General features: G+C 42.0%; 1 protein-coding gene across 3 annotated transcripts in view; it reads left to right on the top strand.

Moving 5' to 3' along the window:
* The window catches only part of CLUAP1 (clusterin associated protein 1), a 54,751-nt gene that overhangs the window by 4,596 nt on the left and 25,811 nt on the right, over positions 1-24,344 (top strand). For all 3 annotated transcript variants that reach the window (XM_080982015.1, XM_080982017.1, XM_080982016.1), the window contains exons 3-7: positions 859-943; positions 5,436-5,615; positions 9,047-9,142; positions 18,451-18,534; positions 22,576-22,709. In XM_080982015.1, coding sequence (XP_080838141.1) covers positions 859-943; positions 5,436-5,615; positions 9,047-9,142; positions 18,451-18,534; positions 22,576-22,709 — 579 coding nt within the window. The remainder of the gene's footprint in view (positions 1-858; positions 944-5,435; positions 5,616-9,046; positions 9,143-18,450; positions 18,535-22,575; positions 22,710-24,344) is intronic.

Below are 24,344 nucleotides of genomic sequence, written 5' to 3'. Positions count from 1 at the left end.
GTTACTGAGATTAAAATAGCCTCACACTGTTTTCTCAAATCAAACACAATGTAAGTTTATTGTTCTAGCCAAAGGCCATGACAAACCTGCAGCAACAGTACCAATAGAACAATACAGATCATACATCCACCCTAGTGAGACACTACAGGTGAGCTACAGGAAAAGGGTGGTATACAAATTTAATTAATAATAATAATAATAATAATACATCAATAATATGAGCCAAGATCTATGATGTAAGAGAGAGGTTACCAGAGACACTAATAAACTCATATGCAGCTTGATTTCGAATTAAGCCTCCAAATCACCACAACAATTTATAACGATTTCATCTAAATCCCTTTTCCTGATTTTTCTTTTTGCGGCTAGTACATAGAAGACCACTTCTGTGTTACAAAACTATTGTTGTCATGCAAAAGAAACACGACCATTTCTGCTAGGGTATACATGCTTGCTTTTGTGAATGAAGGTTTCAGAATGTCTTCCACCTGAGGTTGACCACAAATACAAAGTTTGTCTTCATGTGGGACCTTATTGTAGTGGTCCTCCAAGACTGCAAAAAACTGGCTCTACAAATCCCTTATTGCTGCTGGTTTTCTAGGGTCAAGCTAGGACTGTCTTGTTTCAGAGGGCATTTGTACTTCCCAGTGAGTGGTTGCACTGGCCTGGGATCTGTTTCTTGCTTCTTGATGTATTGGGGCTCTTACTCTTGCCTTTTGTTGACTGCCTGTGTTGATTTTTAGGTATTCAGTATGTATTTTTCTTTTTAAAAGTTCTTTGTCAGTTTGAAACATTTGGGTAAAATAATATGTTCTATCAGCATACCTTTTAAACTGTTAGAGCTGTTTCATTTTGCAGGTATGAGCCTCAGACTGATATTCCTTCAGATGTTGATACGGAGCAGGATCGGGTCTTTTTCATTAAAGCAGTTGCTCAATTTATGGTGAGTCTATTTATTTTACGCTTTACCATGAAGTGAGGGGGAGAGACCAGCAGGTCTCCTCTTGCCTTGCCGAGTCTTGCTAGCATTTTATTGATTGACACATCCTTTCCACTGTGACTTTAATTCCAAATGAAAACAATGTAAAATAAGGTTCCTATAGGTTTAAAATAACTGCCCAGGAATACACTAAGGAGAATTGGTCTTGTGTTGCAAGTGGAGGCTAAATATAGATCCTGAGACTGAAAATATTAAAGACTTTCTTGACAGCGGATGATTCGGTCTTTATAAATATCCTTCTATTGGTGTAATGTGATGACTCACTCTTAACATAGAACTATGGCTTTGGCTCTGTAATGGATGGGTTTGTGAAGCGTTGTCTGGTTGATAAGGTTGGACTTGTGGTACACATCAGCGCCATTGGCATTGGGGAAATGTAGCTGTGGTCCTGGAAGAAGAAAAAATAAGTTACTAGGTACAATGTTGAAAAGCAGGGCAACTATTTCTTCAGCAGCATCCAAAATGGCTGCCAAAAGATCAGGCAGTCACACCATAGTCATGGTTTTGGTCCTTCATCTTGATTCAGAATGGTGGCCAGTGGCACATTGTCAACCAAAACTGCTGCCACCCCCTTCTTTCAGCCCCCCTTATGTCTCCCCCCCCCAACCTTATACTGTATACAATATTAAAGTCTAACATTGACTATAAATGATCTGAAAAAAGGACTTTATGATCTGAAAAGAGAGACGATGTATGTACTTTTGTAACCTAAGAAAATCTTCAATAAATACAAACACACACACCCCAAATAAAACTACTGCCCCACTACACGAACCCTCGTGCCAAGTTTGAAATCAGCCAAAAATGAGGTGAAGGCACACTAAAGTAATATTTCGGACTGCCGTCTTAATTCACAATGGTGTTTGGCACCCTCATGCTGAGCTTGGTGATGATCTTTCAAGAGACATCCGAATGCATAGAGAACCATATTCTAAAATATATAGTAGATGGTGATGGTGATGACTCAGGTAGACTGTGAAGAGCTCCTAAAGGATTTCTCCAACTGGGTGAATAGGCAGCAAAATGGCAAATGAGGTTCAGTATAATTAAGTGTAAAGTTATGCACAAACCACCATAACTTCACATATATGGTGACATGTTCAGCCATCCTCTGAACTGATGATGACTAACCAGGAAAGAGATCTTGGGGCTCAACAATATTGTCAACTCTGTGAGTATCAACTGTGAAAAAGGCATATTCCATATTGGGGATTACTAGTAAAGGGACAGAAAATTTAAAAATCCCAGTATTGTACTGAACCCAGTTCCAGTCATTTCATCTCAAAAAAGGAAACTGTAGAGATACAGAGGTACAGAAAATGGCAGCAAAATGATCAGGTTAATGGAGCATTTTTCCTGCAAGGAAAGGTGTGAGGCATTTGGAGCTTTTTATGTTAGAAAAAGATGACTAAGGGCAACATGATAAAAAGTTGTCAAATTATCCACTTTCTCCATATCATGCATCGATAGAAATTTCTCTGTCTTTTGTAACACTAGAACTGGGTCATCCAATGAAATTGGTTACTGTAGGGTCAGGACAGATCACAAAAAGTACATCCATACATCTAGCATAATTAAATTAATGGAATGATCTGCTGCAAGATGGGGTGATGGCCTCTGGCTGAGGTAACATTAAAAGAAGGATGTGCCTGTCACTGGCCATTAGCTAAATGAAACATTCCAATTAAGAGGCAGTTGATGGGCAGCAGGACCAGCAGAGCTCTGTGTTGCCTTAGATGTCCTGTTTGTGCACTTCTTGAACATTTCTCCCCGGCTACTTTCTTGGGTTCCATGATCACTGCAGATGGTAACAGCAGTCACGAAATTAAAAGACGTCTGCTTCTTGGGAGAAAGCAATGAGAAACCTAGACAGCATCTTAAAAAGCAGAGACATCACCAAGCAAGGTCAAGGCACTGATTTACTACTATTGAAAATAAATTTCCCTGGAAGTGAGTCTTACACACTGCTTCTGCTGTCCATATTGGATAGTTTTATTTTCCTGTTGTTCTGTGGAGCACATCCAGTAGAAATTAAAACGAACAAGAGTGGGTACCAGAATAAGATGAAGGTTCTGAAATGTTGCTGGTGTAATTGAGTCAATCTTAAAGCGATAGACTAGGAAGAACTGTTGACCTTTGCAAATGTTTTGCTGGTAGCAGATGTGAATATCGCTCAAGTGTTTGATTTCTAAACTTATAGGACTGGCACTTTTATTGCTATTTTGAGAAATACAGAAAGTACATTATTTTTCTCATTACTAACTTTGGTCTCTGTTTCCATAACAATTATTGATTTTTCCTCTTCGTTTTTTAAATGGATCTGTAGCACTTCAGTTTTTAACAATACCTTCAGATTGCTTTCCATCAGCCTCCCAGTGAAACTGACATTGTAGGTGCTACCAATATAGAAATTATTCTTTCAAAACTTTGCACTCAATGCTGTCATGAAGCAACACTTCACAATCTTCTGGCTGAAAGAAATAGAAGGAAAAACATTTTGCTTGTTGTTGTTTTTAAACAATTGCCCATGATACTTTTTCTTGCCAATGCGTGCTGACCACTTCTTCCTTTTCTGGGCTGCTCAAAAATTGCTTAGGTCTTTTCAGTGTCTATAAAGAATTGCCATTTTTAGTCTAGCAATTACATTTTCTCTATTCTTGCTGAGGTTGTTTCATGTAATCCTCACATCAGGCAATCACTTGATCTTTCCTCTTCTTCGGTTTCAGCATTTCTAAAGTAGCCATTCCTTGTTGTACCTTCCTGCTGAAGCTTTTATCACTGGGCTAAACTTCACCTGGGCTGTTGAAACCTCCTCCTTGCAGGTCTCCCCTCCTGCTGTGCACTTTCCCTGCTTTTTCTCCCTAGTGGTTTGTCCAAAGCAAATTGTGTTGTCTGCAGGCACTGATGTTTGCGGTGTGAAAATATTTCCATCTTGCTTAGCAGGGGGATATGTCACCTTTCTGCCAAGAGCCTCTCAAGGCAAACCTTTCTTCCACCACCCTGGCCCACACCATCCCCATCTATGATTTTAGTTCCTTGAGTATCCACTCATGTCATGGAGTGAACTATGAGTAGCTAAAAGACAAAGTCACAGGAACCCAAGTAACAAAACAGAAGTGATTATTGAAACATAAACATGTCAGCATATGCAAATATATGTGTACACAATACAAAATGCAAGTCACCCAAGCTGTGACCACTTGTATATACAGCAACAAAGTTGTGGAAATAAAATAGATGAAGATAGACAAGATCGCAGGATTGTATCTCACTTCATACTTGTTCAGAAACAAACTGGAGAATTATCCATAGATGGCAGCCCCAATATCCTCGCCTCTATTTTCTTCCTTTCATTAATTTGCTATTCCTGTAAACTGTGATTCTGCTACACGCACCCAGGCATTTGAGTAACAACCCTCTTGGTTAGAGGGTTGTTACTCCAAGAAGTGTGATCCAAAAGTGAAGAGTTTTCAGTTTTTTGGCAAGGGGTAAATATATTGAAATGCAAACCTGTTACTTTATTATTACTTGTTTTTCTATGCTTTCATTCTTTTGCTACTTATAAATATTTTCCATTTTGAAACCCCTCTGGCTTTTTTCCATGCTCTGAACTGCTACATACAGTTCCCTGCCAGCACCTTCCATTCTCCTGGTGATCCCCACTGTGGAACTCCCTCGCCTCCTCAACACCCTTCCTTTTAATTTCCAGATGGTAAATGTTTATGTGTGTTCACGGAGAAGTGTTGGATTGATTTCATGGCAAATACCAGGGAGAGAAATCAAAACAGAGTAATTTAATAGATAAATGTTGAATTGCCTGTCCACAAGAATCATTGAAAGGGAAGAATTCATTAAGGTAAATGATCTCATTACGGCAATTCACAGTGGGGTTGGGAAGCCACTGACCTCTGTGTGGAAGGTGGGCACGGGTGGGCAGCACTTAAGTGCCAATTAAGCAAAGGCTGATCAGCTGCAGTTCCACCCCTGGCGAAGTAGATTAACAAAGTTTGCTGTGCTGAGTTTTCTCTTTGGGCTAATTAAGGAACCACTTGATGCCAAGGGCGTTTGCTGTATAAGGGTCATTTTTATCCTGACAGCATCAGGGAACGGCTTGAGCTGTATTTTTGCAATCTGAATTACTGTGTTACAACTATTGCATGGGCAAAAGCGTCTTTTAAAAATGGAAACACTCGCTAAGATATATAAGTTGTGTTCTTGGAGAAGGTGTTTGAGATCTGCCTCTTCAGAGTCTGGCGATCCCAGAGCATGGCCAAAAACATGATGAAGCAGCTTTATGAAAGCCAAAGCAGATCCAGATCTGGATGGGAGACTGCTTGGGAACGCTATATATATCATCTTAAGTTCAGTCATGGAAGAAAGGTGGGACAGAAAATACAGTAAAACAAATCAGCATTTATTTTTGGTTTTCTAATAGGCGACAAAAGCTCACATCAAGCTCAACACCAAGAAGCTCTACCAAGCAGATGGCTATGCAGTGAAGGAACTCTTAAAGATCACCTCTGTTCTTTACAATGCTATGAAGACCAAAGGAATGGAAGCAACTGCCGTGGGTGAAGAAGACACGAGCAAATTCAAATTTGACCTTGGCTCAAAAGTAAGGAACTTTGTGCTTCTTTCTCTTTCATTTTCTTTTCAAGATTTATTACATTTGCGCCCTGTTCTTCTTTTCAGGAACGCTAGAGTATTATTTTAGCCTCACAACTTCTCTGTCAACCAGATTAAGTTGAGACAAAGGGCCACCTAGCCAATTCACACTAGCTGTAGAAGCCCTGTGTTGTTGTTTTGAAGTAATGTGTACAATCTAGAGATGTGTTAACCACACATTCAACCCTAGTTGATTAAAACAGTTGGCGTGGGGAATTCTGGGGACTGGTCCCTGATTTGATGCAAAGTTTGATTTGATCAGCAGTGGTTTGGAGCTAGTCCTTATGGAGGTGGTCTGCTTGTCTCTGGCCCGTACCACTGATGGGGGATCATATAATGGGGTGCTCCTCCGTACAGCATATAATATATTCCTGTATATAATAAACTAGCCTTCTTCCTGACATGCTATTTTTCCATATGCGATGATTTATTTTTATTTTTTTAATGGTATGGAGGAGCAGTCATTCCTTTGAAGCTCCCCTTATAGTCTGAAGTGGTATAGTCCGCTTTAGGCCTGGGATGTGTTATTGAAGACAATTGCAGTATTTCTCACACTATTCACTATTTTTTTAAAGTTTTTTCCTGTATTTGAGACTGGGAGCCAGTACTCATAAGAGAATCACAGATGAATATCCTTTGAGTATTGGCTCCAAGACCAATTCAGCAGTGGTTCTGGTGTTACGGAACTTTCTCTCCAGTGAGACCCACTGAGGTTTACAAGTGTATCTCAAACACCTACCGTATTTTTCGCCCTATAGGACGCACTTTTTCCCTCCAAAAATGAAGGGGAAATGTGTGTGCGTCCTATGGGGCGAATGCAGGCTTTCGCTGAAGCCTGGAGAGCGAGAGGGGTCAGTGCGCACGGACCCCTCTTGCTTTCCAGGCTTCAGAAAGCTATCCGCAAGCCTTGGGAGCCTGGCGGGAGTTCCCGCCGGGCTCCCAAGGCTTGCGGACAGAAAGCTTCGGGAGCGATGGCGAGGTTGTGCAACCTCGCCTTCGCTCCTGGACCCGTTCTGAGGACTGGGGTTGGGGGAAGCTCGGGCTTCCCCCACCCCCAGCCCGGCAAGCTCCAGGAGTGATGGTGAGGTTGCACAACCTCGCCTTTGCTCCCAGACTCCCAGCCCCGAGGCTAAAAACGAAGCCAGGACAGCTAGCGGGATCCATCCCGCTCGCTGTCATGGCTTCTTTGCTCTTTGGGGCTCGGGGGGGGGGGGAATAATTTTTTTTCTTTATTTCCTCCCCTCCCCCCAAAAAGTGCACCCTATGGGCCAGTGCGCCCTATAGGGCGAAAAATACGGTACATTTCACGGTGTTGGTTGCAAATTCTTTTTTGCTAGGTTTTTTGTTGAGGTTACTGTACTATATATATTTATTTATATTTTTATTTTTATTAATTTTGTTACTATTGTATGTGTTAACTATGGCTTCTTTCGTCACTGCCATCCTCTTCAGAAAAGATTTGGCAAAAACGCAAAGTATACATATAAATAATAAGCTGACTGCTTTGTTCCCTACATTCTTAGCATCTATCATCCATGGGCTTATCTGGAGGATGTGACCTGAGGATTACGGCCCAAATTTACTGTGAGATTGCCCCAATTTCCAACCCATTAGTCTTCCATCTCCCAGGTTTTCAGAAAAAGTATCACTATCACCAAGAATATGTTCACATTCTGGCTTCCAGCTGTTTTTATACTTTTCTGCCCTCCCATTACTTAGTGTGTCTGGCCTTTCTTCCTGGCCTGTCAATGAGTCTGCACATTGCATACAAAAAAAATGTTTTGTAAGAGTATTAGTAATTATGAATCTGTAAATGGATCAAGCCAACTGTGATGGAGCGGGGAGGTTGCCCACCCCCACTGTCTCTTCTCTTGCTTCGCCTTCTTCCACAGCTGTCGTTTCTCTCAGATGAATAAAAATCCAATGAAGCTGGATGCCAGAGGATTCAGGACAGATAAAAAGAAGTAACTTCTTCACACAGCACATAGTTGAACAATGGAATTTGCTCCCACAAGTGGTAGTGATAGCCACCTGTTTTGATTGCTTTAAGAGAGGACTAGACAGATTCATGTAGGATAAGGTTGTCAGTAGCTACTAGCCAGGATGACTACGTTCTACCTCCACTGTAAGAAGGAGTATGATTTTGAATACCAGTTGCTGGAAACTGCAGGAGGGGAGAATGCTGTTGTGCTCACGGCCTGCTTGCATCCTTCCCAGAAGAGGCATCTCATCGACCACTGTGTGAACAGGATGTTGGACAAGATGGGCCACCATCCTGATGCTTTGGCTGTGCTGATCTTCATCCAAGGTGACAGACCTTGTGTGTTTTGTTGCCCCACAGCAGGAAGGCTAATTTCCTTTGATGTGGAAGCCTTGTGGCTCTCCACCACCTCAGGCTGGCTCTCTACTCCTATAAAGGGCCAGGAGCCCCAAGGCAACAAAGAGACTAGAGTAGGTTGTGTGTACACCCCATCATGGCATATCTAGTCTTTGTACGATAATTGGTAGTTGCCATTGGAGACCAGAAGAACTGCAGGTTTTAAGGTTGTGCCAATCCGCTTAACTCATTTATCTCTCTCATCCTCTCCCAACTTTTGTGCGAAAATATACTAACTATAAGCGTCTTGAGAAAATGACTCTTTTGAATGGAAGCTGCAGCTCATTAATTTAAGATGACCTCCTCCTACTCAGGAAATGTTCTTTTTTGGCAATGTAAAAAATTCATTTACGGGTATGATTTCATTTACTTGCTTAAAAGTATCTTTGGGCTGGAATACACATTTCATATTGTTCACACTTATTTAAAAGTGTGCTTAAACTAACTGCTTTTTTTTAAAGGAAAAGTATCCATGGGAGGTCCTAATCCAAAATGTGCTCCCGATGCAGATTTCAGTTCCACATCAGTTTGTAGCTGAACATCACCCCCGCCCCGGTTGCTACTTGTTCACAGAGATGTTGTTCATGGCAAACAGCAGAGAGAAAATTGGAGGATTGTTGATGGGGAACAGTCAGATCTCCAATCTGGATTGGGGTCTCACATGGCTGCTCTTTTTTTCAGAATAAAAGTGGACGATGACAACAACAACAACAACAACAACAACAACAACAACAACAACAACATAATAATAATAATAAATATTGTATACCATCCTATACCCTCAGGTCTAAATAGCATGATATGCAGCTTGTCCCTTTAAAGCATGATTTGTTTCCACCATAATTGGTGTAGATATGATCTCTTCTTTTTATGTGTTTTGAGACATACCCTTCCAGTTGCAGAACTGACCAGATATGGTGGTTTCACTAGAAATATCCTTATCTTCCCCCCACCCCTTGAATTTTCATGAAGGTAAAGCTCTTCTTTTTCTGATGTTTATCTAGATCAGCGATTTGAAGACGGCCAGGCAGCTTGCTTCAGAAATCACTTCCAAAGGAGCATCTCTCTTTGATTTACTGGGCAAAGAAGTAGAGCTGAGGGTGAGTTGCTAAGAAGAACTTGCAGGCTCTGGAAAAAAACAATAGAATTCTTCAGCTAAAATACTTGAAGTAATCCATCTTTGTGCTGTAACATTTCTAGAATCCTGAAACCTAAAATTGGGTGATTTCAAATCAGCCAGTTGTGAATTTCAGCTGTCCTTTAGTTGTCAGTTCCTGGTCATGATAAGAGTTCTCCTCTGCTTAGTTTCTCACTCAGTTTTCTATCCCCTCTCAGATTTCTTCCTGTTCTCCTCCCTGCTTTCCATCTCAGGAATTGCTTCTTCCAGTCCTTTTCATCCACCTTCACTCTTTTCCTTTGGCCAATTGTCTTCTCTTTCTGTAGACCTGTCTGATCCACGCATAAAGACAGGTGCCACTGAAGGAAATTTAAGGTTCTGTGTAGTGTTAGTCCTACTTAGCATAGGCCCATTGAAATTCATGAGTAACTTAGAGCTGTTAATTTCAGTGGGTCTACTCTGACTAAAAGTTAATTTGGTGCAACTCTTAGAGAAGATGGAGCAGTCGGAGGAATTTAGTCTTTGGCATCTAGAGGCTTGTCTGCCTGGCTAGACCCGCTGGAATATTAGGATAGCTTAGCCAGCAACTGCACACATAGGGAATACTCTCCTGTTTTCTGTGTCAGAGTGTTCTCTGTGAGTAGCAGTTTCCTCGTTGTGTGCACAGAATATTCTTTGACATATGGCAAGGCACAAGGCAGCCCTGGGATGTGCAAGGCTCTATGTGTAGAGCTTTGGGATTGCAGCAATTTAATTATTTTTAACACTTGAGATAGTTTAGAAGGCAGTAGGCTGGTGTCTTTGTGACAGGTGCCAGCTATAATAATAATAATAATAATAATAATAATAATAATTCATTACAGTATTTATACCCTGCCCATCTGGTTGGGTTTCCCCAGCCACTCTGGGTGGCTCCCAGCAGAATATATAAAAAAGTGACAAAACGTCAAACATTAAAAACTTCCCTAAACAGGGCTGCCGTCAGATGTCTTCTAAAAGTCAGATAGTTGTTTATTTCCTTGACATTTGATGGGAGGGCATTCCACAGGGTGGGCGCCACTACCGAGAAGGCCCTCTGCCTGATTCCCTGTAGCTTCACTTTTCGCAGTGAGCTGAATGATGGGGGTGGAGATGCTCCTTCAGGTATACTGGGCTGAGGCCATTTAGGGCTTTAAAAGCACCAACACTTTGAATTGTGCTCGGAAACATACTGCTTGTTTCCCAATCCAGCCTTGTAAAGGCTTCTGTTTTGCAGTATTCTGATCAAATAATTTTGATCTTTCAGGCAAGGGGGGTGGAGATTTTCGGCCAAGCAGGGCAGATCTTTATCTCCACCCACCTGCCAATCATCTGGCATTATAATGACGCGCAAGCAGTTCCGTCCTGCTTGCTGCGGGGTTCAGGTACACCAGCGAGGTCATTGCTCATACACCCAAACTAAGCAGGATTGAACAGCTGTTGCATGGTTCAATCCTAGTTTCCATCCGTGGGATTCAGCTGTGCCTTTACTTGCCCTGCACCTGAAGTCATGTATGAGGTGTGGGGCAGGTGGGCATAGTTTGGTGAAAACATCGTTGTGGGCCACACAGGGAGGCCTGGTGGTCCAAATTCGGCCTGCAGGCTGGGGGTTCCCCATCCCTGTTTTTTAGAGATTTAGCAGGCTTGGTCAGCGCTGTATTGAGCAGTCCCTCAAAGGCAGTGCTCTAATGCATACATAATGTTAAGCCAAAAATAGTTATCAGATTTAACTTGCCATATCCTGTCTCGGGAGAAATGACTCTGCCTCATTAGAGTTGGCATGACATTGTTAGTGTAAGGTACAAAGCCTTTGCAAAAGACCAGTTGTGTGAAAAACCTTCAAGAAAGTAACAGGCCGCGCTTCCGGTATCTTTCCTAATGATATGTGTCTGGTTTTTTTGTTCTGAGCAATTAATTAAAACTGTGAAATGCAATTCCAGCCCAAGGCTGGATAGTTAAGCTGAACTCTCTCTGCTCTCTCTGGGATCTGGGCCCATGGCATGTTCTGAAATACATTAGCTTTAGTCTGTTATTGCAACAGTGTATTGATATCCATTTTTGCTGCTGGGAAGCTGAACTTTATGGTAATTACAGTGGTACTTCGGGTTACATACGCTTCAGGTTACATACGCTTCAGGTTACAGACTCCACTAACCCAGAAATAGTGCTTCAGGTTAAGAACTTTGCTTCAGGATGAGAACAGAAATCGCGCGGTGGCGGCACGGCAGCAGTGGGAGGCCCCCATTAGCTAAAGTGGTGCTTCAGGTTAAGAACAGTTTCAGGTTAAGAATGGACCTCCGGAACGAATTAAGTACGTAACCAGAGGTACCACTGTATACTGGTAAAATTCAAGCCATTAATTATGGGTGAACTTAATATTTACAGATCCTCCCTTAATATAAATATCAAGGGCTTCTGTAGTGCACCCTCCCTCCCCAGAATCTTTCTCTTTCCTTTGTTTCCTTTATCTGATTTTAATCCTGCCCTTCCTCCTCTAGGGAACTCAAGGTTACATGTAGTTTGCCTGTGCTTTGTTTATATGCCACTCACACCATAGTGTAAAGAAATGTTGCGGGGTCTACTTTTATATGTTTGCTAAATCTTAATAGCTAGGTTTTATGGGCAATAAATTACATTTATATATTTGAAATATTTCATCAAAACAGATGCCAGATCAGTATACAACAAAAAAGATTGAGGTGGGAAAATTTGTGTTTTATCTATGGGTGTTTTTGTATATATGTGCTGTTTTTAAAACTGATGCCAGGAAACCCTGTAACCAATAATTAGAAATTGCTGATAGTAAATACTTCATCACAGTTGCTTCCTTCCCTTCCTCAAAGGACTGTTTATGTGGCATTTCCTTATTTTGTTAGCATGGCAGCCCTGTGAAGCAGATGAGTGTGTGTCAGGCCTGAGGTCACCCCAAAAAATTAATGGTAGAATAGGGTTTTGTATCCAGATTTCCCTATTCAGATACAAACCTCTTGCCAACAACATCAGCATAGATTACCCTTTTTTGAGCTGTCAAAGTGTGTTTCATATGTTGCCTCAGTAACTCTTACAACCAACCCTGTAAGGTAGGTCTGTACCATTAACTCCTTATTACTGATAGGAATTTTGGCAGGCAAGGGTGGGGAACATATATTGAAAGTTCTCATATAACATATTTGTATACTTTTGCTAAAGAAAGATAGGCGTAAGTATTGCTCTCTCTTAAAAACTCGACTTGGTAGCTCTCTGACCTTATTATAACAAAAGGCACTTGGGTTTTATGAGATGCTTCTTTGAGTTTTAAATCTGTCTGTCTCTTTTCCATTATTTTCCCATTGTACAGGTTGAAGGTGTTCTTTTTCTTCTTAAGGATTATAGATTGCATACTTTAGACTTGCTATATTAGTTGAGAGCTGAAATGAAATTTCTTTTCCCATCATTGCAAGGCGGGTGTAAATGAGCCCTTTCAGTTAGGGGTCGAAATAGTTGTTATATAGGAAAAAAAACACTTTTTACCGTTTGAGCAATTTTGAAGTGGTGGAAATATGCCAATTATAGACCACTGGAAGAGCATCTTATAATACCCAACCTAGCAGGTGGGAGACAAGCTCCAGTGCTTACCTTCATTTGTGGGTGCTGTCAGTGCACTGAAGTTCCTATGGTGTGCATGGGATCTGTCAGAGGATGGTTCGAGGGAAAGGATCCAGGTCATTTAGAATAAGTACATTGCTACATTTTCCCCCATGTTAAAAGTGCTGAGATTTCATGAACACTGTTGATTTGCACGAAGTTTTAAAAACCCAGTACTTTCCTACTTCACTAAGAAGAGCCTTCTGGATCAGGCCAAAGTTCCATCTAGTCCAGCATCCTTTTCTTACAGTGGCCAACCAAATACCTATGGGAAGCCAGCAGGCAGGACCAAAGTGCAACAGTGCTTTTCTCGCTTGTGATTCCCAGAAACAGGCATTCAAAGGTATGTTGCCACCAGCAGAGAACAAAGTACATAGCCATTGGTAGTCTAATCATCATCTAATCCTTTTTAAAGCCATCCAAGTTGCTACCTATCTCTAAATTTTGGGGGAGCAAATTCCATAGTTTTAACAGGGCACTTTTGCCTGCCCTGAATTTTCCAACATTCAGCTTCACTGGATGGCTTCCATCTAGTATTATGAAAGAAGTAGAAAAACTTCCCACCCACTTTTTCTACAGTATGCATAATCTTATACACCTCTATCATGTCCCTTACTCATCTTTTGTTCTAAATTAAAGAGCTCCAAATGTTGTAACATTTCCTCATAGGGAAGTTGTGCAAACTCCTTGATCATTTTTGTTGCCCTGTTTTGAACGGCTTCCATCTCTGTGATATCCTTTTTGAAGTGAGGTGGTCAGACCTGTAAACCTGTAGGATTTATTCTGAACTAATTGATTGAAGTGTTGAGCAAAGACTCAGGTCCTTTGGGGGCTGGTGTCCTATAGCTCCCCCTCCCTGCTTTGGAAGTGTGTGTTTAAATGTCTCAAGCTCAGCTGGTTGTCTTTCACAGCTCTTCTTGGCGCTCTCCCATCTGTCAAGTCATAGATGGGTAAGCAGGAGCCTGTCAAGAAATGGCCTTGCTTAGACATGGCAAGATCTTACTCTCAGCAGGCATAAAAAGAAAATTCCCAAAACATCTTCTATAGTGGAATGACCTTTTAAAAAAACATGAAAAACATGCTTGACTGCATCTTTTTTGAACATCTTAATTAATGAGACTGAATTTTACAGTATATCAGAAAAGGTATTGGGAAAGCTCCTTTTGTTCCTGAAACAAATGTGTGAAATTAAGCGCACACATTGCATTCATTGGAGTATCCTTACAAGATCTTAGGTACATACATGTAAATTGGGGATGTGGTACCATCTTGGATGTTGTACAGTGTTAGGATGGAGCTATAGACAGCTGTCAAGAGGGGAGCCAGGAAGAGTTGTGCCAAGATAGCCTGACACCAAGCCAGGAAAATTTGGCTTAAATTTGGCTTATCCCCATGCCTGAGAATACCTCTCTTCCATGAAGATGCTCCAAGTTGCATTTCTGTTATATGGGATAAGCACACACATTTTGGTATGTTATTAACATATGCATTTTATATCACATACACAGACAGCTCCAGTATATGCATTTTACTTGGCTGGAAAGCTGCATTGCAATATATAGAGAAGTGCAATTTTTGAAGGAAAACTGTGTTTTGGTTCTCATATTGTTTTGGAAAGTGCAAATTTTGCCTTTAGATGCAAATTGAAATGAATTTCAGCCTCATCCCCACTCATCACTGAGTGACCATAAAATGTAAGATGACCGCTGCTGAAAGCAAATATATCTGCATCTCTAGCAATTTATCAAGGAGCAGAGAAACTGGATGTCTTATGCAACATCCTATTGTACTCTCAATTTGAGCTTTCTCCCCACCTTTTTTTGGTTATAGAAAAGATGTGAAATGACCCCCGTGCTTCACTTACAAAGGACGTCTGCAGTTATTCATTCTCTTGCTGTATGTCCATTCTTTCTGCAACAGCACAGATGCTCCCAAACCGAGCTGCTCGTTGCTGCTGTTTCTTTATCTTTGTCCAAAACTAAATCTGCAAGAAGCTCTTGGGTGTGTTTTCCAAATCGGAAAGCCCCAAATTAGTTAAGGAAGACAACAATGAACTACTTTGGTGTTAGTGCTTTATGCAAGATGTGGCCTTTGCTTCTGCAGGGTGTCGGGGGGTGGATGGAGTTCGTGGCATGTTTCTGTCAGGGTTCTCTCAGGTCTTTTTTTTTTAATCATGATGTTTTTACTTTTGAAAGGGGTGGTTTTCACATTAGTTTTATGGGCGGCAAAAATGAAGGGGGGGGGAAGGTTATAGTCCCTCCACGGAGGGGAAGATGATGGAAAACCCTCTTCCTTTCTGATTTGAAAACAAGGGTTAGGGGTGTTTTGTTTCTTTAGTATGCAGTGGACAAAAAATGTGGAGTGGAAAAACATGGTTTGCAGTTGGAAAGCTAATAACATGCATTCTGAGCAGTGGGGTGAAATTAGACACGTTAAGTGTATGTGTTTATTAAGCGCGTAAATGATAGGCAATGTCAGGGATAGCATGTACACCAGGGTCAGCAATTTTTTTTAGCAGTGGGCCAGTCCACTGTCCCTCAGACCTTGTGGCAGGCCAGAGAAGGGGCACCGGGGGGGGGCTGGAAGAAGAGGCGAGTCCTCCCCAGCCGCTGCGCTTACCTTCCCAGGAGCTGCCACAGCACCACTACCACCACTGCTGTTGCTTCTCATGGGTAGGCAGAGCGAGCTTGTCTGCTCCACTCTCTGGCCCACAGGAGCACCAGGGCGGCAACGGGAGGAAGAGGCCGAGCTGTGGTGGCTCTGCCGGCGGCGGGAGGAAGAGGCCGAGTGGCGACGGAAGAAGAGGCCGAGCGTTGGCGGCTCTGCCAGTGACGGGAAGAAGAGGCCGAGCACTCAAACGTCGCACCTGGTTTACCTCAGCGCAGCACGGGGATATCTCTGCCAATCAAACGCTGCTGAGGTAAACCAGGTCAGCATTTGAGTGGCAGAGCCGCCGGCTGCTCAGCCTCTTCCTCCTGTCGCCATCGCCAGGAGTCTCTGCTTCACGGCGCGGGCCGGATTTAGGACCCAGGTGGACCTGATCCGGCCCAGGGGCCGTAGTTTGCCGACCCCTGATGTACACAAATTATACAAGGGCAGAATGATTTCAGTTTGCACACTTAAGACAAACTGCCCCAACCATACTAAAACATCATACTTCTTTTAAGGCCAGGACCTCATCTTCTTAATCTCTAGGCAGGTAATGCTTCATCACATCCTTGTAAATATAGAAACCCAGCAACTTATGTGCTTTATGTTGCAGGCTTACTATACTCTTAAAGTGCTCCTTTTTCTTTCTTCTCCTCCTCCTCCCCCCCCCCCCCCTCCTTCTTCTTCTTCTTCTTCTTCTTCTTCTTCTTGGCACCTGATAGTTTCTGAACTGAGAGAGTTTCAGAAATGAAACATTATTTATATAGTAGATAATAGCTGCTTGCTCCTATGCAGAAACCACCCCTGACAGGGTGAAAAGCAAGGAGAAAGCATGCTTGAGACTCCATTTCTAATCACAGGACCTAAAGCTATGTTCCCTCCACTGGTCTCCTCGGGCAAGATGTAAAAAGAGATAAATCGGCTTAATTTTTGAATCTTTTCCCTTCAACTTTTGGGGGACTTCTTTGCTGTTGTATCCTTCCTTTGATTGCAGTGTGATTCAACACTGGCAGTATTAATCACACCTGCTAATAGCATCTCTGTGGGATTGTGTACATGTTAATTGTTTTAAAATGATTTTCCTCCTTCGCTCATCAGCGTTAATTTTACACTCTGCTCCCCCGATTTCTAATTAGCAGTTGTTTCACAACATCATGGTCCTAGTAAACAGTAAGCAACAATTTTTGCAAGTACTTCCTTTCTGTTAATCAATTTAATATTCATAAGATATATCTTTCAATTATAATATTCATAATTGTTCCCATCTCATAGCTGCTCTCCAGTTGTCATTCTCCCTTGTGTCTGATCTTGCAAGTCAGACCATATGTTCTTAAACTTCCCACACCAACCTTCTTCTTTATGATGTTAAACTACAAAAAGAAAGCTACAGTGTACTGTAAGACAAATCCAATGCACATTTTTGCAGAACTAAATTTTCATTCAGCAGAGGTTATTCCCAGGTAGGTTTGTGCATAGGACAACAGCTTTACAGCCTGTTCTTTTGCAGGCTTTCTCAAAAGTAAATCCTATCCCTTTGGTGCCACTTACATTTAAGTTTGTATATATAGCATTGCAGCCTTAGATTATGACAGCACAATTCGAAAGATGAATAATAGAATTGTAGAGTAGGAAGGGGTTCCAAGGGCCCTGCAGTCCAAGCCCCCGAAAGGAAGGAATCTCCACTCAAGCATCCCTGGCAGATGGCCACCCAACTTAGCTTAATTCTCACTTTGTTCATTAGAGTTTACTTCCTAGTAAGTGTGTTTTGAAACTGCAGCTTTAGGATTACATAACCTCAAACTGTGTTTAGCAGAAAAAACTGAATGTGATTAGTAGCTTGCCTTTAGCCTGGCCTTTTCTCTAGCAGACTGATGTTGCTGTGATGTCTTTACTTCAGTTGTTCCTTCCAATAATTAGTAATGCTACTGCTAGTATCCACAACTGCTGCGTGAAAGGAGGCTGAGTTTTAAACATGTTTTCTTAAATGTTATTCACTTATGTCTTAAACTCATCAAGTTTTGATTTATGATCATATTTCTAGGGTAACTTCATTGTACTGTCGTTTCTGTAATCTCCACAGAGGGTTCCGTCAAGACTTAATCACTATCCATCTAGTCTAGCATCCCCTTTTACACAGTGACTAATCAAAAGCCTCTAGGAACTCTCAAGCAGGGAATGAAGGGAACATTCCTTCCCTTCTATTGCCTCTTATCTGTTGGTATTCAAAGGTGAATTTCCCCTGGATTGTGAAGTTCTGTTTTAGCTATCCTGGCCAAAATAGACCTCTCTCCTCCATGACGCTTCAGGTTGCGTTTTTTCGGTTTACGGACGCGCCAAAACCTGGAAGTACCGGAACGGGTTCCTTCCGGGTTTCAGCGGTCGTGCATGTGCAGAAGCGCTAAATCGCACTTTGTGCATGCACAGAAGCGCCAAATTGCAACCCGTGCGTGCGCAAACATGCCGCTGCAGGTTGCAAACGTGCTTCCCACACAGATCACGTTCACAACCCAAGCGTCCACTGTACCAAGAACAAACTTAGTTGGTCTCTAAGGTGCTACTGTACAATTTATTATTATTATTTTATATTTTGATTGTGTTAGACCAACATGGCTACCTACCTGAATCTATTAAAAAGGAGTTAATGATAAGAAGACTACTGATCTAAGGGCTGTTGTCTGGGGCAGGAAGGGAGCTAAGAGGAGCTCTCAGCATCCAGTCAACATTTTGTCATAAATCCCCTTAATTTTAATGAAACTTGCTGCTTAGTTGGCAGCTTTAATGGCTGCCAAGCCAGAAAACATTTTAACACTGGACCTTTGTTAACCTTCTTAATGGGCTCCAGTTCTGTGAAGGCCTTTAAGCTGTTGGTGCATAAATATTAGACTACACTCCATTTGTTATGCAAATCACTTTGCCAAAGCAGTTCAGCTGCCTGCCATTCAATGAATATTAATGAGAGGCTCAAACTTGGAACTATTTCTTGTGGGTTTTGTCTTTCAGGAAATAAGAACAGAAGCAATTGCCAGACCTCTGGAGATAAATGAGACTGAAAAGGTGATGAGAGTTGCCATCAAAGACATTTTGGTAAGGATGGTGGTCTTTTTAAAAAAATGTTTTATTCTGTGGCTTTATTATGAATCGGTTATCTTGTTCAATACTATCTTACTCTGTTTTCAAGGTTTTTTTTTATTCCTGAAACTTCTTTAGATACTGTGTTCCACAGATCAGAACCTATGGCAGATATGTGTCTTGGAGGGTGTTTTGGAGCAGGGAAGGAGTGCATCAGCCTTTCCATACCTGCTTCTTCCAGTTCCACAGTTTCCCCTTTAAAATGTTTTTAAATCTGCTAGAGTCTGTTACATGCATTTGTATGTAATGTGTGGTTAGGTAAAGGTAAAGGGACCCCTGACCATTAGGTCCAGTCATGGACGACTCTGGGATTGCAGCGCTCATCTCACTTTACTGGTTGAGGGAGCTGGCGTACAGCATCTGGGTCATGTGGCCAGCATGAATAAGCCGCTTCTGGCGAACCAGAGCAGCACACGGAAACACCGTTTACCTTCCCACCGGAGTGGTACCTATTTATCTACTTGCACTTTGACTGCTAGGTTGGCAGGAGCAGGGACTGAGCAACGGGAGCTTACCCCGTCGCGGGGATTCGAACCGCCGACCTTCTGATCAGCAAGCCCTAGGCTCTGTGGTTTAACCCACAGCGCCACCCACATCCCACGTGTGGTTAGCCCCCAGTAATCTTTGCAACATCCCTGTGAAAATAGGCTAGCATATTCTTCTACCTATATTTTACAGGTGTTGACCTTTGGCTGAATGACAGTAGCTTGCCTAAAGCCACCTAGTGGACTATACATGTATAACTAGGAATAGAGGCCCTGTTTCATGACTATAACTTGATATATATTGTAATTAAAATTTGATATGTACATCAGAAGAGCTCTGCTGGATCAGGCCAGTGACCCACCTAGTGTAGCATCCAGTTCTCACAGTGGTCCACTAGGTGCCTGTGGGAAACCTGCAAACTGGACCTGAGCAGAACAGCACTGCTCTCTCTCTCTCTCTCTGTTCTTCCACCCCACACCCACCCCGCCATAAAGCACAGTTTCAAGAAACCACTCTGGCCCCATTTTTCAGAGTTCCCTGGGAAGAGGGATTGGCTGTTAAACCACTCTGGTTTAATTATAGCTCTGTGCAGACAATGGGGTCTCCAAACAACTCTCAGCACTCTTAACAACTACAGTCCTCAGGATTCTTTAGGGGACGTCGTAACTGCTTGAGTGGTATGATACTGCTTCAAATGCGTAGTGCAGATGGGGCCCTGCTTTCATAGCTGCCTAAACTAGTGAGTCCAATCAATAGTAGCCATCTGCTAGAGCAATCCCAATTGGTGCTTAAATGTCAAAATAGTCCTTCTTTGCCAATTAATAATTCTGAAAGAGCAAGGTTTTCAAGGTCATCAGTACTTTGATTCTGTGCAGCACATTTTTGTATTTCCTTTCTCCCCTTCCCTCCCTGTTTTCTTGATTTCCTTTCATCCTTTTGATTACATTTGGGTTTGTGTGGGAGAGAAATGGCTATAAGTGAGGCTTTTTAACAAGGCCCAAGCGGTCTGCATGTTCCCTTGCACGCAGCACTTCTGAATGAAGAGTTATCCTAAGCAGCTATAAACATTGGCAGAGGATTAAAACCTGCAAACAGTTGTTCCTTCGCTTTTGTATTTGCAGACAGCACTCCCCTGATCTTTCCTATTTTCCTTCTGAGGTATCCACCAGGGAGCTCTTGCTTCTTTGTATGTTTGGCAGAAAGCACATTATTAATCTGATAACAGGGTTGCACTTGGACAATGATGTCAATTTAATGTAAAAGTAATTATAAAATTTCCTTAAGCATTTTTGTTGATAGTACTGGGGTACAACTGTGCAGCGGTGAGATCAGGTTCCCTACAGCTCGTTGGTTAAACAAAAATAAAGCTGAATGGTTAGTACCACTGTGTTTTAGCAGCTGCATCAGTATAAAGTAGCTGGTGCATTGTTAAAAGGGGTTTTTTTTCCCATGTTGGGATCATTTAGGACCCAAGTATCTTGGATTTGTACCATCAACAATTTGCCTTTCTCACTTTAATGGGGGTCTAATTGATCCCAGCGGCCTCCACCTCAGATTAAAAATACATGCAGAGAATCGGGAGTTTGAGACAGAACCATCAAGCCTGTTTACGGTACATAAAGCATGAATTAGTACAGATAACAGAAAGAACTTGGGTCTGGGTATTCTCTTTGATTATAAAAGTCCTGGCTGCACAGCAGGTTTCCGAATCATGGTGTTACTAGTTGGCCAGCTTTTAGGGATGAAGCAGGGGTGAGGAACCTCCCAGATGTTGCTGGCCTCCAGTTCCCACTATCCCCAGCCAGCATAGCAAGTGTGCAGGAATGATGGGGTTGTCATCCAAAAACATCAGGAGGGCGACAAGTCCCCCATCCCTGGTGCAAAGACTCCAAACCAGGTGTCAGCCTGCACTTGGAAACAGGCATCAAGAGAGTCACAAGCAGACAAGGACCCGGTACAAAACAGGTGCATGATTGGATAGCCAGATGATTCTGGGAAGCTCACAAGGAAGGGATGAAGGTTACAACCCTCCCTATTAATTGCCTCCAGCATTTGGTATTCAGAGGTATACTGCCTCTGAACATATGAAGGTTCTGTTTTGCTAATATGCTTAGAACCAAAGAGCTGTGGAAAGTTTATTTGTGTGCAGTTCTAAGCAAGCAGAAGTGGACTCTGCCTTCCTTCTAAATGGGACTGGTCCTGCTCTGAAATATTCCACATCCAAGTCTGGCATGGTCCTTTGAATCATCCTGGCTATCACTTCTAGATTTTTAAGGCATTTGTGCGCTAGCCCAAACTTTTCTTAAAATTACTCATCCTTATCCTACTAAGTTCTTTTCCTGTTTGTGAGTTGTAACGTGCTCGCTCGCTCGCTCGCTCGCTCGCTCTCTCTCTCTCACACACACACACAACCCAAAAACAAAAACCCTCCAGCATGACTTGGAAAAAGTCAGAAGAGCACGGAAATGACTGGCAGAATCCGAGACCAGGGAGAAGAGTCGGTGGAAGAAGATTGGAAGAAATTTAAAGACTATTTACAGAAATATTGTAAAATTAATGAATGTTAGAATGATGTTGGATAGAAATTAAATGGTTTTTAGCTGAAATATTATAAGGGAATATGAAAAATGGATTACTAACAGGTAAAAATTTAATGTTACAATACTTTAAGATTAAAGATTAGGATAAACAAAGAGGGGAAGGATTTGCTGAATCAACAAACTGAACTGGAATACAAAAAAGGGAGGCGTGAGGAGGTCCGGGAAACAAGCTAATGAAAAATAAGTAATGGAAAGATTGAGTTGTTTTTAACTATTTTTATTTTGTATTTTTCTATTATTACTTTGTAATATTTTGAAAACCTTAATAAATATCTTATTAAAAAAAAAAGTCAGAAGAGCAGATGCATAAAATTTCCCCTCCTCATGACAAGAAAAATGAGAACAAATGCAGAATAAACTATGCAAACTGTTCCTGTTCTCATTGTTTATATGCCCTTATATTGGTGCAGAACGTGTGCTGCTTTGGTGTATAATTTTTATTTACAATTGTTTTACATTTTAATCCCACCTATCCTTCAAGCATCTGCTTTGCATGCAGAAGATCCCAAGTAGGACTGGGAAGGTCCCCTGCCTCAAAACCCAGAGAGCCACTGCCAATCAGTGTAGACATTATTGGGCCAGAATGACCAATGGTCTGACTCAGTATAAGGTTGCTTCCTAGGTGATATGCATGTTTTTCCACCCCCACCCCTACCTCACTTCTGTATTTCATGTTCGCAACAATTCTGTGAGGTAGGTGAAGAGCGGGAGAGTAGCTGTGCCTTACCCAGTGAGCTTAGTGGCTGAGTGGAGATTTGAACATGAATCTCCCTGGTCCTAGTCCAGTGGTTCTTTAGCACAGACAGCCAGACAGCATCAGAAAATGTGACCAGAACAGAGCTAGGAACTAAAAATGTCATCTGGTGATTCTGCCAGCAACTGTCACTCATCTTTGCAGTATCTCTTTTAGGAGCAGGTCCAGAAAACCAAAGACATGCTAAGCAACGTGGCATCAGATGAAACCAGTTTGGAGGCCAAGATTGAAAAGAGGAAATTGGAGCTGGAAAGAAACCGCAAGCGGTTACAGACCCTTCAGAGTGTTCGGTAACTACTGGCGTACTGTTTGTCCCATGAGAAATGAATATGCAGAGTGTTAATGTGCATGTTTAATGCCTAGTGCAGTGGAGAGTGAAGAGCCTGCAATGAGCCTAAGAAACTCTCTTGTCCAAGAAGTGCTATAAGTATTGAGGCCCCAAACACACAAGCAGAGGCTCTTACTTGTAAGTAAGAAACAGATATTTATTCAGGCAAGCAGAGGAACAGGGTCAGCAGCAGACACAGGGTGCAAGAGGCACGATTCAGGAGCAGCGCAAGAAGTTCAAAAGCGACAAAGATGTCTCGACAAGTTTCCATGTCCTTCCCACAAAGTTTTTAAAAAGAGGCGTGGTGCACTCACTCTCAAGATTCTCTTGCCTTGTTGGAATGTTGGCACTGCAAACGCACAGTCCGTCAGAGTAGGTGGGTTCTGCTCCCATGTGGTTCTAGGCAACAAGACTGCGCCCTGCTGTTCAGGCTCTTGTTCAGTCACTGCTGCCTCCTCTTTTGCTTCCTTCCCTTGGCTGATCAGAGCTTTTTCCATCTTCCACTGAGGCTCTTCTCTAAGGGAAGGTCAGTGGGGAAAGCCAGCATCCCTGCTCCCGTATCCAAAGTGGCTGATGTTCGGGCAGAAAGAGGAGATCTACTCCAGCCCAGTTTCTCCCCATTCAGTCCTCTCCCCTGTTTCCTCCTGCCTCTCCTGCATTAGAGCCTGCCAATCCAAGGGCATTCCCAACAGCACTCTCGGCATACTTGCTACCTGCTAATGTACACTCTCTAATTGCAATTACATAATTATCCATTTTCCAATCATTTGACCTTTTGAAAACGGCTCAACATTTTCCTACTCTGAGCATCACTTGATAATTGAATTTTTAAAAATGATTTGTTTTAAAAATGCACAAAAACAAAGTTGTTAAAATGAGATTGAATCTGTGACATTTGACTCTTTGTTTTTAAAAGAAATGGGTTCATATTGGAGAGGTCAGTCTGTATTGACCATATAGCTAATTTTAGTTTTTTTTAAATTGTGATCCTGCATGGTATATCCCAGATGCATATATAAGAGTGAAAAATCATAAAGAATGGAGGAAAGTGGTTTTGTTTTGTTTTTTGCTTGCTGTCTTTTTTCTGGGACTTTGAGTATTTGGGTGTTTTTGTGTTTTTGACTGTGACAAATGCAGCTGCAGACTCATGGGCTAGATATTTAAATCACAAAATGAAAGCTGGTTTCTAATGTGTTGTAGTCAAGGATCTGTGGGACTTTATGCAGGCCAATAAGGCTTTCCTATCAGGCTTCTTTGCCTGTGGATCATTAAAAGACAAGTGAGCCAGTTTCTCCTTTAAAAGTTTTATGCATGTTAGGATACCTTGAAGATTGCCTCCTCTCATACCATCCTGCCTACTTCTTAAGAACAGAAGAATCTACAGAAGGAAGGGTGATACTGTTCGAATTCTGCCAGATTATCATTCTGGCTGCAGTTAACAAATAAGCTGTCATTTCGAAATCATCTTCTGGTATACTGCCCTTTAGATAAGGAAATAATATTACCTTTGGATCTCTTGGGACATCCTAACCTAGAGGTTTTTATTTCTAATAATACTAGATTCCAAGATATCTGGATTTTTTTTATATAACCACAT

The sequence above is a fragment of the Podarcis pityusensis genome, assembly GCF_964106645.2.
Source record: "Podarcis pityusensis genome assembly, chromosome: 14".
NCBI lineage: Eukaryota > Metazoa > Chordata > Lepidosauria > Squamata > Lacertidae > Podarcis > Podarcis pityusensis.
This window is presented reverse-complemented; position numbering and strand designations above follow the sequence as displayed.